The sequence below is a fragment of the Odocoileus virginianus genome, chromosome 18 (assembly GCF_023699985.2).
Source record: "Odocoileus virginianus isolate 20LAN1187 ecotype Illinois chromosome 18, Ovbor_1.2, whole genome shotgun sequence".
In the NCBI taxonomy this organism is placed as follows: Eukaryota; Metazoa; Chordata; class Mammalia; order Artiodactyla; family Cervidae; genus Odocoileus; species Odocoileus virginianus.
Window position 1 is genome coordinate 33579663 of NC_069691.1, and position 17228 is coordinate 33596890.

Consider the following 17228-nt stretch of genomic DNA (forward strand, 5'->3'; position numbering starts at 1 on the left):
CAAAATGTCATCCACTCCTGAGAGAACATCTCCCTTACTTTCCTTGTTGGAGATGAAAATGTAAGTAATGCTCAAATGGAAGAGAGAAAATTTTACAGGAGCAAGAACATGCGTACAGATTTTCTTTCTCTTTCTCCTCCACATACCCACACAAATTATAATTACTTCATATAGTAATTATATTAGTAATTATAGTAATTATAAGTAATATATGAATTATATTAATTTTCAATGCTATTTTTAAATTTTGTTCATTTTAACTTCAATAATCATTTGAAGTATACAATGTTTGTATAAGAAGTCATTTATCTTTAATAGTATTAAACTGAAAAAATGTTTTCTTCTGCTATTTTTTAGCATTTTAAAAAAAAATGTATTTATTTTTACTTAAAGGATAATTGCTTTACAGTATTGGTTTGGTTTCTGCCATGCCTCAACATGAATTAGCCATAGGTGTACATATGTCCACTCCCTCGTGAACCTGCCTCCCAGCTCCCACCCTTTCCCGCCCCCTAGGTTGTTACAGAGCCCCAGTTTGAGTTCCCTGAGTCATATAGCAGACTCCCACTGGCTATCTGTTTTACAGATGGTACTGTATATGCTTCCATGCCACTGTCTCCATTCATCCCACTCTCTCCTTCCTCCTCCTGGCCATGTCCACAAGTCTGTTCTCCATGTCTGCATCTCCACTGCTGCCCTGCAAATAGGTTCATCAGTACCATCTTTCTAGATTTCATATGCATATGTTAATATACTATTTGTTTTTCTGTTTCTCACTTAACTTCACTCTGTATAATGGGCTTTAGGTTCATCCACATTATTATAACTGACTCAGATGCATTTTTTTTTATGGCTGAGTAGTATTCCACTGTATATATTACCACAGCTTATTTATCTGTTCGTATGTCAATGGACATCTAGGTTGCTTCCGTATTCTAGCTATTGTAAGTAGTGCTGCAATAAACACTGGGGTATATGGATCTTTTTCAGCTTTGGTTTCCTCAGTGTGTGTGCCTAGAAGTGGTATTGCTGGGTCATATGGTAGTTTATTCCTAGTCTTTTAAGGAATCTCCATACTGTCTTCCATAGTGAGTGTATCAATTTATATTCCCAATGACAGTGAAAGAGGGTTCCCTTTTCTCCACACCCTCTCCAGCGCTTACTGTTTCTGAAGTTTTTGATGATGGCCATTCTGACCAGTGTGAGGTGATATCTCATTGTAGTTGTAGTTTTGATTTACATTTCTCTAATAATGAATCATGTTGAGAATATTTTCATATATTTATTAGCTATTGGTTTGTCTCCTTTGGAGTCTTCTGCCATTCTTTGAAATGCACAATAAATGTGTTGTATTACTTATTTAATTTTATCCTAAAAAGTACTTGTTATATTGGAGAATACAAATTAAAGTTTTCTATGACTTGGCTTATTAAAGAATCAAAACCAACCATCTCTTGCTTAAGGAAGTTCAGGTGAGTAATTAAAGGAAATGTAGTTAAAAATAATCTTGTATTATTAGGTAGTAGTCTACACATAGCAATATTCATGCTTTTTTGCACAGTTTTTGGGTGTTGTTACTGACTTAAGTATTGTTAGTCTCACTCACTACTGACTTCAGTATGGTTAGTTAGTACTCACAGTGCTGTGTGAGTTACACAAATCTTATACTTGAATTTGATATCATTTATGAGAAAATGAATGAAATGACTTATTCATGCATTCATTTGGTTTCTGTTTAAACAAATACAGCGTAGAACTAGACTGCCTTTGCCAATAATATTTACCTTTGTGCTTTTTTAAAATTTTTATTTATTTTTTTAATTGAAGGATAATTGCTTTACAGAATTTTGTTGTTTTCTGTCAAACTTCAACCTTAACATGAATCAGCCATAGGTATACATATATATATATATATGTGTGTGTGTGTATATATATATATATATATATATATATATATATATATCACCTCCCTTTGAACCTCCCTCCCATCTCCCTCCCCATCCCACCGCTCTAGGTTGATACAGTGCCCCTGTTTGGGTTTCCTGAGACATACAGCAAATTCCCATTGGCTATCTATTTTACATATGGTAATGTAAGTTTCCATGTTACTGTCTCCATACATCTCTACCTTTGTGCATTTATTGTAGGTGAGGACATTAACTGAGGAGTGTTCCAACAAGAAAGTATCAATTGATTCACTAAAGCAAAGACTTAGTGTTGCTGTAAAAGAGAAGTCTCAGTATGAAGAGATGTATCAGCAAACTAAAGAGGAGTTAGAAAAAAAGGTATGATTTAGGACATTTTAGCTTAGAGATGGACTGTAACAATCTCTTTCTTATTTTTAAAGTTGTTGTTTTTTTCTCCCCAAAACTAGTATGAGTTACTTAAATGTTTCAGATAACTTCAAAGAACATTTATATCTCTACATAAAACACTAACAATTTATTTACTATTAAAGGTCATGCTGTATTAGAGAAACAGATTTTGTTTATCTTGATAATTTATAATAATGAAAACTGTTGTTAAGAACTGGTATTTATATAAGTAGATATAAAGTTTTCATTCCAATCCCAAAGAAAGGCAATGCCAAAGAATGCTCAAACTACCGCACAATTGCACTCATCTCACACCCTAGTAAAGTAATGCTCAAAATTCTCCAAGCCAGGCTTCAGCAATACATAAACCGTGAACTTCCAGATGTTCAAGCTGGTTTTAGAAAAGGCAGAGGAACAAGAGATCAAATTGCCAACATCCGCTAGATCATCGAAAAAGCAAGAGAGTTCCAGAAAAACATCTATTTCTGCTTTATTGACTATGCCAAAGCCTTTGACTGTGTGGATCACAATAAACTGGAAAATTCTGAAGGAGATGGAAATATGAGACCACCGGTCTGGCTATTGAGACCTGCCTCTTGAGAAACCTGTATGCAGGTCAGGAAGCAACAGTTAGAACTGGACATGGAACAATAAACTGGTTCCAAATAGGAAAAGGAGTACGTCAAGCCTGTATATTGTCATCCTGCTTATTTAACTTATATGCAGAATACACCATGAGAAACGCTGGGCTGGAAGAAGAACAAGCTGGAATCAAGATTGCCAGGAGAAATCTCAATAACCTCAGATATGCAGATGACACCACCCTTATGGCAGGAAGTGAAGAAAAACTAAAGTGCCTCTTGATGAAAGTGAAAGAGGAGAATGAAAAAGTTGGCTTAAAGCTCAACATTCAGAAAACTAAGATCATGGCCTCTGGTCCCATCACTTCATGGGAAATAGATGGGGAAACAGTGGAAACAGTGGCTGACTTTATTTTTTTGGGCTCCAAAATCACTGCAGATGGTGATTGCAGCCATGAAATAAAAGACGCTTACTCCTTGGAAGGAAAGTTGTGACCAACCTAGGTAGCATATTAAAAAGCAGAGACATTACTTTACCAACAAAGGTCTGTCTAGTCAAGGCTATGGTTTTTCCAGTGGTCATGTATGGATGTGAGAGTTGGACTGTGAAGAAAGTTGCGCGCTGAAGAATTGATGCTTTTGAACTATGGTGTTGGAGAAGACTCTTGTGAGTCCCTTGGACTACAAGGAGATCCAACCAGTCCATCCTGAAGAAGATCAGTCCTGGGTATTCATTGGAACGACTGATGCTGAAATTCTAATACTTCAGCCACCTCATGTGAAGAGTTGACTCATTGGAAAAGACCCTCATGCTGGGAGGGATTGGGGGCAGGAGGAGAAGGGGACAACAGAGGATGAGATGGCTGGATGGCATCACCGACTCGATGAACTTGAATTTGAGTAAACTCCGGGAGTTGGTGATGGACTGGGGGGCTTGGCGTGCTGTGATTCATGGGGTTGCAAAGAGTCGGACATGACTGAGCCACTGAACCGAACTGATAAAGTTTTAAGTCTACCTAAACTTATAAACTAATTAAATACTTCCATTTGATATAGGAAATCTTTTAGTCCAAAATCCCTTCCATGTCTTTATAATGATTTATAATTTTTAAAAGAATAAATTGATTTCAGTGATAAATATGTGATAATATGTGCTCATGGTAGTCACTGAAAATAAAGTGTTACTCAAATGAAAATAAATACAAGATATAAAGAGTAATAAAACCCTTTCTTTATCTTACACCTCTAACTTCCAAATCTGTTTAAGAAATATATTTTTATTGTGTGCTTACTGGTCTTTTGCAGGATCTCAAGCTTAATTTCCTCCTATCAAAAATAAACGAGACTGAATCTGCCATGGCAGAGATTGAAACAGCAGCATCTGAGCGTCTTCAAGGATTAGCAATGCAAAGTGAGCAGGCCCTAGAAGGTGCACAGAAGAAATTGCTACTAGCCAGTGAAAAAGTAGAAGAGTTCACCATATTTGTAAAGGTTTGAATTCTTTGCACTTTACCACCTGGTGCTTTACTTCAGGCACAGTGGGCAGTGGCCTATTTCACATGATCTGGGGTGTTCTTGAAGTTCCTTTCTGCTTTCCCAAACCACAAAGCATCTTCCCGTACCCTACCCACCACACTATTCAAATTTTCTCTATGAAAGATTCATTTTCATAGCTTGAGTTTAAAAATGTCCACTATGTTTTTAATATTCTTTTTCCAGTGTCAATTTAGTTATGAAACTGTGATAATCACATAAGCAAGACAGGTTTTAAGACCAAAGAATTGAGTTATTTCCATGCCACTTCCTTTTAAAAATCATCCAAGCAAAAACAACCAGAAGCTTGGTCCATGATCATTGACGTTAAGAGACATTGCACCCCAGCCCCATAATATATCAGGCATGGAATGGGTAAAGGAATGGTAAATGACCTGGCAGGACAAAAGGAAGACAAACTAGAGTATCTACAAAGGGTGTATCATCTAGAAGTTATTTGACTGCTGAAGAATCCCAGAAAGGCTTAGGCATTGGCTGTACAAGGATCCACCAAAGCTAAGGGTGGTGGGGAAAGGGAGAATACAGGTTTTGTTTGAGAGTCTTTATAAGGAGTGTTTAGATCTCTGGTCTGTACTTCTGCCTCCACGTGGTCAGCCAGTATTCCTCCCTTAACTATTCTGGGAAAATGGAGGAACAGTTTGGTTTTAGAGATAACAAGGCACTGAAGCCTGGGAACCTGGGGATTGCTCCACCCTTTTTAACACCCCTATGAATTGTTTACACCCCTATTTAGTGTCTTTTATTCTGCCTTGTATTGTAGCTAGCAAACAGGTCTGTTGCCATTATGTCATCTCCTTTGTGGGAGATGTGAATTTGACCCACGAGTCAGGATGATCCCCTGGAGAAAGAAATGGCAACCCCCTCCAGTATTCTTGCCTGGGAAATCCCATGGAAACAGGACTAGGGCCTGGTGGGCCACAGTTCACTGGGTCACAGAGTCAGACACGACTTAGCAGCAAAACAACAAAAACAACTGGCACATAATAGAGCTCACTAAATTCTTGAGAAATTGACTTTATATCTGCTTCAAGAATAGTACTGGACACGTAATCACTGCTCTGATTGAAACCTCTGTGAAGGCAAGAGCTATGCACACTCCTAATGAGCATAGTTAAAGAATGTACATAGTTCCTACATGGAACATTATGATCAATGGGATCTGTGCAGAACTTAGTAGGGTATCAGGTACACAAAAGTACTTAATAAATATTATTAGTAGTATTAATAGTAATAATGTTTGTTCTGGCCCTGCTGTGGAATCTGTGTTCCCTTTAGTTTTTTTTCCCTTTATGCATAGGGCACAACCAGATTATGGCAGAGGTGGGGTGGCCATCTGTTCTAGATCTAGTCTTGAATATAGAATTTTACTCTGGAGTAAAATCAAGTGCTTTGAGCATCTGGGCTGGATGTATGTGGCAGAGCTGAAGCTTTGAATTCTCCTAATAACTGAATAAAACACACAAGGGAAATTTCTAGAAGTATTTGCTCAGTTTGATTGAGGCCTGATAATAGGCTTGTTAACGTGCTTGTATGTGAGAATCGTATGGTCAATTCCATCTTCTCGGTGGCTTTTGTTAGCTGATAAATAAATACCAGCCAAAGAACAACATTTATCCGGAAGCTTAAATCATTTGATTATCAATATGTACTTGCTTGTTAAGATTTAGTAAGATGATTAGGGCATATAAATTTCTTGATTCTTTAGTAAGAATATTTGTAAAGCATTATAATTTTATTTTTAATGTGTACATTGTTAACACTTTGGTACTGATCTACTCTTAATTATGATTTTTCTATTCTTTTTTTCAACTTTATTAGATATGACATATAACATTTTATAAGATTAAGATAAACAATATGATGACTTGATACTTGTATATATTATGAAAAGTTTACTACAATAGGTTAGTTAACACATCTTTAACCTCACATAATTGCCACTTTATCGTTATTGTTATGGGAAGGACATTTAAAATCTAGTCATAGCAAATTCCAAGTATAAAATTGAGTATTGTTAACTATAATCACCATGTTATACATTAAATCCCTGGAACTTATTCTTCTTATGATTGGAAGTTTGTACCATTTGACCAACATCTCATTTCCTCCTCCCCTCAGCCCCTGGCAACCACTTTTCTACTGTCTGAGTTTGCCTTTTAAAAATTCCATATATATAAGCGATATCATCCAGTATTTGTATTTTTCTGTCTGATTTATTTCACTTAGCATAGTACTCTCAGGGGCTATCCATATTGTCAGAAATGTCTGGATTTCCTTCTTTTTATGGCTCAGTCATCATATTCCATTGTGAGTGTGTGTGATTAAACACACACACACATATATTTACTACATTTTCCTTACTCATTAATATAGTGATGGACACAAGTTATTTCCATGTCTTGATTAGTGCAAATAGTGCTGCAGTGACCATGAGAGTGCATGTATCTCTTGGAGATTCTGTTTTTATTTCCTTTCAGTATGTACTCAGAAATTGCATTGCTGGTAGTTGTTATTTTTAATTTTTCAAGGAACCTCTACACTGTTTTCTATAGTGGCTGTACCAATTTACAGTCTGACCCACAGTGCACAATGTTTCCCTTTTCTCAACATCTTACCAGCATTTGTTCTCTCTCATCTATTTGATAATAGCCATTCCAACAGGTGTGAGCTGATACCTTGTGGTTTTGATTTGCATTTCTCTGATGATCAGTAAGGTTGAGCACCTTCTCATGAACTTGCTGGCCATTGTATATATTCTTTGGAAAAATATTTGTTCAGATTCTATTTCCATTTCTAAATTGGATGTTTTGGTTTTTGTTATCAAGTTGTATGAGTTATATATAACTTAAAGTTAGGAAGTATGATGCCTCCACCTTGGCACTTTCCTAGGATTGCTTTGGCTAGTCAGTCTTTTATAGTTTCATCCAAATTTAGGGGATTTTTTTCTATTTTTCTGAAAAAATGGCATTGGAACTTTGATAGAGGTCTTATTGAACCTCTCGATGTCTTTGGGTAGAATGAACATTTTAAGAATATCCACTCTTTCAATCAGTAAGCGCAGGATATCATTTATTTATGTCTTCTTTAGTTTCCTTCATCAATGTCTTAGAGTTTTGAGTGTATAGATTTTCGACTTCCTTAGTTAAATTTATCCCTAAAATTTTACTGTTGGATGCTACTGTAAGTGGGATTGTTTTATTCCTTTTTCACATTTTATTGTTAGTGTATAGAGACACAACAAATTAATTTTTATCTGTGACTTTGTATCCTACAACTTTACTGAATTTGTTCATTAATTTTAACAGCTTTTTTTGATGGAGTTCTTAGGATTTTCTAGATAAAAGATCATGTCATAAACAAAAAGAGACCGTGTTACTTCTTTCTTTCTGATTTGGATGCTTTTTATTTCTTTTTACTGCCTAATTGCTCCAGCAAAGACTTCCAGTTCTGTGTTGAATAGGAGTGGTGAGGGTGATCACCTTTATCTTGTTTCTGATATTGGATGGAAAGCTTTCAGCTTTTCATTGTTGAGTGTGATGTTAGTTTGGTTTTGTATTATATGGCTTTTGTTATGTACAGTATGTTCCTTCTATACCCAGTTTGTGGGGAGTTTATCATGAAAGAATGTTAAATTTTGTCCAGTACTTTTTCTGCATTTATTGAGATGATTGTATGATTTTTATCTTCATTCTTTTAATGTAGTATATTTACATTTATTGATTTGTGTATGTTTTCTTATTCTTGCATTGCAGGGATAAATCCCACTTGACCATGGTGTGTGGTTCTTTTAATGTGTTGTTAAATTCAGTTTGTTAGTATTTTGTTCAGAGGTTTTACATCTATATTCATCAGGGGTATTGGCCTATAGGTTTCTTTTCTTGTAGTGTCCTTATCTGTCTTTGGTGTCAGGTTAATGCTGACCTCTTAAAATGAGTTTAAAAGTGTTCTTTCCTTTTACATTCTTTGGAAGAGCTTTAGAAGAATTGACATTATTTGTCTTAGGTAGAATTCACAAGTGAAGCCATCAGGTCATGGGCTTTTCTTTATTGGAAAGTGTTTGATTGCTGATTCAATCTCCTTACTCATTGATCTGTTCAAATTTTCTGTTACTTTGTGATTCAGTCTTGGTAGATTGTATATTCTAGGAATTTATCCATTTCTTCTAGGTTGTCCAATTTGTTGGCATATAATTGTTCATAGTATCCTCTCATGATTCTTTGTATTTCTGTAATGTCAGTTGTAATATCTTCTCTTTCATTTCTAATTTTCTTTTTTAAAATTTATTTTTTTTAATGGAATAATTGCTTTACAGAATTTTGTTGTTTTCTGTCAAACCTCAACATGAATCAGCCATAGGTATACATATATCCCCTCCCTTTTGAACCTTCCTCCCATCTTCCTCCCCATCCCACCCCTCTAGATTAATTTTCTTAATTTGAGTACTCTCTTTTTCTTGGTGACTATAGACAGAAATTTATCCATTTCGTTTGTCTCTTTTAAAAACTCACTCTTAGTCTCACTGATCTTTTCTGTTCTTTTTGTCTCTATTTATTCCCACTCTGCTCTTCATTATCACCTTCCTCTACTAACTTTGGGTTTACTTTGTTCTTTTTCTGGTTCATTGAATTACAAAGTTAAGATTGTTTTGAGTTTAGTTTGTTTGTTTGTTTGCTTAATGGTCCCACTAACAGTGGAGGCCAGTGACAGGAGCTGGGTGATGGTGTACAGGTGCTCAGGTGGAGAGGCTCACTACAGCTTAGCCCAGCAGTGCAAGCCAGTGAGAGGAGACAGGGGCAGGTCTGGGCCCACACACAACCGTGGGGGCCTTGGCGGTTGACATGCAGTCTTGTGGCCATAGAGTCTCGCAGATCATTAGAGGCCAGTGGCAGACCACCAGCAAGAGGTCCACAGTTGAAGAGGTTAGCTCCAAATGCATGCCCATCTATCTATCACTGCAGGGGTCTAGGCTGGCATCTTGCACTTGTGCAGGTGCAGAGGCTAAGCTGGCTTCCAGTGCAGATTGCAGGGTCCGGTTACGGCCAGGGAGGGACTGTCAGGTGGCATTTGTGAAGGTGGAAATCTGTGGGGGGGAAGTACAGTGGTGAAATCTGCAGGGGGTCCATGACAGCCATCCTAGGCGCTGGTTTCTTCAGTGGTGAAACCTGTTGGGATCCTCCACAGAGCTGGTTACCGTGAACCACAGCTGCCCCTGCTGCGTAGCTGATATTGGGAGCCCCAGCTGCTCTCTGTTGTTCCAGCCTGTCCCTATATGTCTTGACTTTTTCAGTCTCTGAGTAGGGTGGAGCTGAAGTGATCTTCCATGCTGTGATGTGACAAACTGGGGAAGTTGGTTGCTCACCTCATTCTTCCTTTCCCAGCGAGGGAGCTCCTTTGAACCCCGGAGTTCTCCACTGGCTCTGAGCAGTGCTGCCCTGGGGGATGGGATGATGCAGGCACAATGAAGCTGTCCTTCCTTTTCTTTGTATGGCGTTATTCTCTATTTTCTGCTTCACAGTGTTGCTGAAATTTCTTAAGTGGACTCCTGAGCCCTTCCAGAGCTATTTTAGTTTGTGAATGTCTAATTGTTGATATTTGAGGGGGGATGGAGGCTGGTACCATTTTGGTGATGTGATTTCTTAATTATGATTTTTAAAATCCAATTTGAATTAACTCTTTCAGTCCTATCATTATATAAAAAGGGTAAATTATAGCATTTTTAAAGAAACGCTTTTAATAAAAATACATTGATTGAAATTTAAAATACATAAATTATATCTTGATAAAACTATTTAAGCTGTTAGAAAAGACATTATTTCTCCAAGAAACTATGATTGTAGGAGTGACTCCATAGTACTTGAACAGCCAATTATAACCTTCATCACAATAATCTAACCTTACTAAAAATCTAATCAGTTCATTATGATTCCATGAAACTCAAAAATTTTTATAGTTAGCTAACACAGATCAAAACTCCTTAATAAAGACTGGAAAGCTAGATCTAATAAGACTGGAATGAAATAGCTTGTTTCACTCTAACACTATTGCTGACTGCTTACAATAAATCATATTGAAATATTGAAAAATATAGTGACTTTAAGTTGGGATATACATCCAAGAAAGTACTCTTTATTTTGAAAATATAATCAAATATTGAGACAGTTCCTAGCTCATGATATTTCAAGAAGTTTAAGGAGGCTGACATAAATTTTTATAAATTCATTTAATATTTGTTGAATGCTTATTTTGTGTGGTACAGTGTTTTTACTTACCTTGACAATAAGTGATAGCCAAGGACCATTGTTCAACTGATGCAAATAGAGTAAAACATTTTTAAGCTTCTGATGTTTTTAACACTAGAGTATTTAAAGAATTTTGCACAATTTGGAGGTGCTTAGGGAAGAGCTGCACAGATTTTAAACTGGTAAGAGAAAGCAATTTTGTAATGGATGGAAGGGAAGTAAACATACAATCCAGATGGAAGTAACACCCAGAGCTGAAAACAGGCAGAGCACCAGCATAGAAACAAAAGTGTGATCATATGAAAACAAAATCTCAACCTGGATATAAGGGGGGAAAGTAAAACATTTCAATGAACTTAGTGCAGTGAGACTCTACTGTGTATCTGAAAAGTATAGTCTGGAAGGGAAGAAGAATATTTGAGCATCATGAAGTATATTTCAGCAAAATAACATAACATTTTTTAATAATACAAACATTTCCCCCAAATATACCCATGTTGCTTTCAGCCAGCTAATGGCAACATTGCTAAAAACTAGTATATGTCTTCACTTCCTTATGAGGCTTCATGATTAGTCGTCTTGTTACTTCTAAGACTTTTTACTACATGGCACCTCATTTATCCCTCTTTAACCATACTGACTTTCTTGCTGTTCTTTGAATACTGCAAGCCATGTTTTTTTTCCTCAAAGTCTTTGCTCTTTCCTCTGTATATTATTGATAAAATAGCTTATCTCTTTACTTCTTCAGGTCTTTCTGCACATATGGGACTCTTGTCAATCTTTAGAACATAAGAAACAATGGAAAACAAAGACACCTGTAAAACCTACAATTAAATCTAAATAGCTTGATATTAGTGATTATAGTACCAGGAGTTGTGAGGGGGTGGTTGTAAGGGATGTTTCTTTTTGGCTCTGGTGGAACATACAGAGGATGAGAAACTCTAGATATTGATTCAAAATATAATATTGATTTTATTATATTAAATTAATCAAGTTTACTTATATAATATGAAATATATGTTCAGGAGTTTTAAAGGTGACCACAAGAATAGAAATCAAGCATTTAATTTTCAAAGAATTAGAGGAAATTAAAAAAAATTAAAATCTCCATCAATTCAATACAAACCAGGAAGAAGAATGTGAGGAAGGAAAGATAGAACAAAGGAGAGGAACAGTTAATAAGAAGCATGGTAAATAAAAAGGACAGGATGATCCAAACATACCAATAATCATAGTATATATAATGAAGTTGAAATATATTTTTAAAAAGAAAAGAAAAGAGAGACTATGAGATTCTGAAAAAGATGCACCTAAAACATACCAAAAGCCAAAAAAAAAATTAAGGATAAAATTATGATATCCTGCAGTTAGCTTGTGTGAATCAATTTTGCTTATCTCTTCCCAGCATCTCATTCATGTTGGTTATTTGAAATCAATCATGTGCAAGTACCTAACACCATAGAAATTGGCAAACATTACAAGTCATACCCATCCCCTGAAAGAGCTTGTTTACCAGCACTCTATTGAATATATTCCAGCTAAATGCTAACAAAAAGAAGATACAGCAATATTATTTTGAGACAAATTAAGGAAAAAAAAACCATTAATAAGGGTAAAGCAAGCAATTTCATATTGATAAAAATGTATAATTTGCAAAGAAGATATAAAATTCATGAATTTTTATGTACCTGGCAACATTAAGCAAAATTTGGTGAAACTACAAATGAAAATCAAAGAATCCACAAAGGTATTTACTGTTTTCTAGTATATTTAATCTGTATTATACTCAGAAATAAATAATCCAAATAGAGAAAATGCAAGCAAGGCTCCTTTCTTTTCAAACCCATGTGGAACATTCACAGAAATTACTTAAATCTAAATCTACAAAGTTCAAGTTCAAAAAAGCAAATATCATTTAGGCAACGTACCCTGAGTAGAGTATAATGTAACTATGATTTTAGCAAATAATCGGCCAAATGTTTCTGTCCACTTAGAAACTCCAAACCCATAGATACGATTTTTGGGTTAAGGAGAAAATAAAAAGTGAGTTTGTGAATTATAATGAAATACCAAAATCTTCAAAATTCAGCCAAAATTTAACTTTCAACTCAAAATGCTAGGGGAAAAAAAAACAAAAAACTCAAAAGTAAATTTTAAAATTGCTTTTATAAAGATAAAAAAAATCCATAAACTGTAAAACAGCTCCTTTCCCAAAATAAACTGAACATGTACAACTGAACTGTGATTGTCAATGACACATTTATGGACCTAGGAAATTCAAGAGAATCCAATAATAAACTGTTAAACAGATAATTCAGCAATAATTTCAGAACAAAGTCAGCATATAAAATAAAGCAGACTTTACAAGTAATAGTATATTTAGAGTACTATTTGTAAATTTGTATTCACAGTGATAAAAAGAAAGTATTAAATACCCAGGAATAAACCTTTCAAGAAATGCAAGCAGCCTATAAAGTGAGCTCTAAAACACTGAATGACATAAAACAAAACTAAATAAATGGAGAGATATACTGTCTTTCTGAATATGAAGAAATAATATTGTTAAATGGGAGAATTCATTCCATATCTCATCTATATTTCAGTGCTGTCCAAGATACAAACTGGGTCCAGAAATATAACTGAAAGAAAGAGGATTGAAGATGGCTGAAGAAGGAGAAGAATGGGAAGGAGAGAGGAAAATTTTTCCTAGCAAACATCAAAACATGCTATAAAGCTGTATAAATAAAATGGCACAATTAAATGCAGGAAAAGATGCATAGAACATTGGAACAGAAAGAATTACAAAAACAAGCCCATCTAAGATAATTTAGAGCATAAAGTTTGTATTTTTCATTTCAAATCAGTGTAAGGGAAAGTAGTCAATAATGGCCTTGGAAAAATCACTTTCAATTTAGAAAACAATATAAACTTAGCTATATACCTCAAACAACCCACAGGTATCTATTTTACATTGATATAAAATCCAAGAGTAAAGAAGAAAATGGTTAAAAATACAAATTACCAATATCAGGAATAAAAGATGGGATATCACTACAGATACTAAAACATAGGTAACAAGGAAATTATATGAATGAGTTTGTAACAATAAATTTGACAATTTAGGTGAAATGGATAACTTTACAAAAAAGTACCTCTTACCTGTCATGTAGTGGCTTCACAGTCATATACCACTAGCATCACATTTTAGATAGCTTCAGGTTTTTGCAGATAAAACTGAGAGACAGACAACTTGTAGAATGAACACAGCCCCAGAGCTTCCTTTATTCCTTAGCAAAGATTGAGTATAAATATTTGGTAATTACTGTGGCCAGATATCTGGCAGAGAGAGGTCAGCCTAAGCCAGCAAACTGAATGTGTGACAGAGTGCACTCCAAAAGAGAGGAGGGACCCCATCCTGACCATGTCTGCACATTGGGGACTCAGGGTTGAGCACTGTCTACAAGAGTGTGGACATCAGCCAAACCCTTTGCTCTTTCCTCTGATTGACTCAGTGTAGCTTCTAAACTGCCCTGAGTCCCTACTAAACCACCAAGAGAAATGGTCAGAACTATTAGGAATTGACTTCTTTCATGACAAAAACTAACAGGAGATTGAATTGAAAATATGAGTAGCTCTATTAGTTAAAGAAATTGGATTTTTTAAAAATCTAAAGCCTTCACACACAAAAACACATGTACTATCTCCAGATCCAGAGGGTTTCACTGAGAAAACTTTCAGGAAAAATATAGCACCATCTTACAGAAATTATTTCAGAAAATGGCAGAGAAGAAAATAAGTCCCAGTTCATTTTATGTGACCAGTACAACCCCCAAACCAAAACCTGACAAAACATTGTAAGAAAACAGAAGCACAGGTCAGTATTTCATCATGAACATCAATGTAAAAATTCTCAACTGCATATTAGTTAATCAAATCAAGCATTATGTGAAAATAATTTACACCATGAATAAGTTGATATTATTCTAGGAAAGAAAGGTTGATTCAACAGTTCTAAAAGAAAGCAAAATCAATATAAGCAAATACTCCCTAAAAATCATTTGGCAAATTCAATACATATTTATGATAACAAAAACAACATGGAAGTATACAGCTATCAAAGCTCATTGAACTAAACACTTGAAATGTACACTATTTCATTCTAACTATACTTCAATTAAAAAAAATATTGGGGAGAAAAAGATTTATGAAGCAAGTTACAGAGATTCAACATATGCATAATTGGAATCTTGAAAGAAGAAAAGGAATGATGGAACAGAACAAATATTGAAGCTATAATCCAAAAATAATTAAAGACTTCCAAGAACATAACATGAACCATGGAATATTTGATCTAACATATCATACCCTGTATATATTCTGTGGTCTAGTAAAGTTTCTGAACTCAAAAAAATAATAGCCAAGAAAAATGTTCATGTTATATATAAGGGGGAAAAAATAAAGATGAGACAACTCTGAAAGGCTGTCTCAGCTCTGAGGCTCCATAGGTATTGCTCTCTCTCCCTCTCCCACATAAATCTCTCCCTCTCCCACATAAATCTCCATCTCAGAGTGTGTATGTTTTCAGGCATTCCCACCCGTGACACACCACAAAGAAAATCTGAATTAATGCTGAAAAGTAGAATTTCTTTATATATTCTACTTTCTGAAAAGTACAAATTTCTAGGAAAATTATAATGTACCAAAAGTCCCTCTAGAACAAATGGAAAATTAAATTGCCAAAAAGTTATCTTTCTGTACAATAAATACTATGCCAAATTCAGGCGAGTGCTACAATGTCAGTAAAGAGCAGATAGATTCAATCTCATTAAAACTACTGAAGAACATGGAAAGAGAAAATACCTTCCAAATATTTTTGGAAGATTGCACAAAATTGAAACAAATCAATCTCTTATTAATGTAAAAATTCCAGATGAAATATCAGCAAATAGAGTTCAGCAGAACGTCAAAAAATAATATACCACACTAAGTGGAGTTTATTCCAGAGATGCAAGGATAATTCAATACTAAGGAAATTATTAAGAATCCTATTAATAGATTTATGATGAAAAATCATATGATAGTTTATATGGATGCTAAAATGGATTTAAGACAATCTGGTTTCCATTTTTGTAAGAAATTAAAATATGTAGATAGTTAATGGTATAAAACTGTACATTATATATTTTATATTAATACTTATTTTTTAGTATATTAAAATACAATTCTCAATTCAAAATCTGGCATAGTATTTCCTAAGAATTAGATTCCTACTGAAATCAGGAACAAGTCAAGTGTGTCTATCAATATTACTATTTAATATTATTCAGGAAGAACTTAATAATCAATTCAATAAAAAAGAAAATGGAGGTATAAAAATTGGAAAATAGGGAATTCCCTGATGTTCCAGTTGTTAGGGCTCCATACTCTCACTGACAAGGGCCTGGGTTCAGTCCCTGGTTGGGGAACTAAGAACCCACATTCCACAAGCTGCAGAGCATGACCAAAAAAAAGGTTGGAAAATAGGAAATAAAATTATCAGTATTTGCAGATATGATTTAATTTCTGGAAGCTAAAGAGGAATCAGCTGCAAAACTCTTATAATAAATAAGAAATTTCAGCAAATTTATATATTAACAATCTTTATGTCTAAAAGCAAAAATAGGTACTAGAATAAACCCCTACAAAAAGTAAGAGGCCCAGGAATAAACAGATCTATAAAGAGAAAACCTTTAAATGATCCTCAGAAACACAAATAAAGACTTAACCAACTGGAAGGGACTACCATGTTCTTTGATTAGGAAGAATCAACATTCTAAAATGTTAACATGATTGAATAAAATTTAACGTGATTTAAATAAAATTACCAGTAAGAATGTTTAGACAAGCTCAATCTGAAGTTTATATGGAAAACCAAATAATCAAAAATTAACAAGAAAAATCTAAAAAGAAGGGTAATTGAAAGGAGATACCCCTATTGGGAATATTCAATAACCTCAGATATGCATATGACACCACCCTTATGGCAGAAAGTGAAGAAAAACTAAAGAGCCTCTTGATGAAAGTGAAAGAGGAGAGTGAAAAAGTTGGCTTAAAGTTCAACATTCAGAAAACTAAGATCATGGCATCTGGTCCCATCACTGCATGGCAGATAGATGGGGAAACAGTGTCAGACTTTATTTTGGGGGCTCCAAAATCACTGCAGATGGTGATTGCAGCCATGAAATTAAAAGACGCTTACTCCTTGGAAGGAAAGTTATGACCAACCTAGGCAGCATATTAAAAAGCAGAGACATTACTTTGCCAGCAAAGTTCCATCTAGTCAAGGCTATGGTTTTTCCAGTGGTCATGTATGGATGTGAGAGTTGGACTATAAAGAAAGCTGAGCCCCAAAGAATTGATGCTTTTGAACTGTGGTGTTGGGGAGGACTCTTGAGAGTCCCTTGGACTGCAAGGAGATCCAACCAGTCCATCCTAAAGGAGATCAGTCCTGGGTGTTCATTGGAAAGACTGATGCTGAAGCTGAAGCTCCAATACTTTGG

The 17228-nt window shown here is 35.0% G+C and overlaps 1 protein-coding gene across 1 annotated transcript in view; it reads left to right on the top strand.

Annotated features, from left to right (window-relative positions):
- CNTLN (centlein) overlaps positions 1–17228 on the top strand; it is a 316478-nt gene that overhangs the window by 283586 nt on the left and 15664 nt on the right. The window contains exons 22-23 of the mRNA XM_070480550.1: positions 2148–2285; positions 4202–4387. Of these exons, the coding sequence (XP_070336651.1) occupies positions 2148–2285; positions 4202–4387 (324 nt within the window). The remainder of the gene's footprint in view (positions 1–2147; positions 2286–4201; positions 4388–17228) is intronic.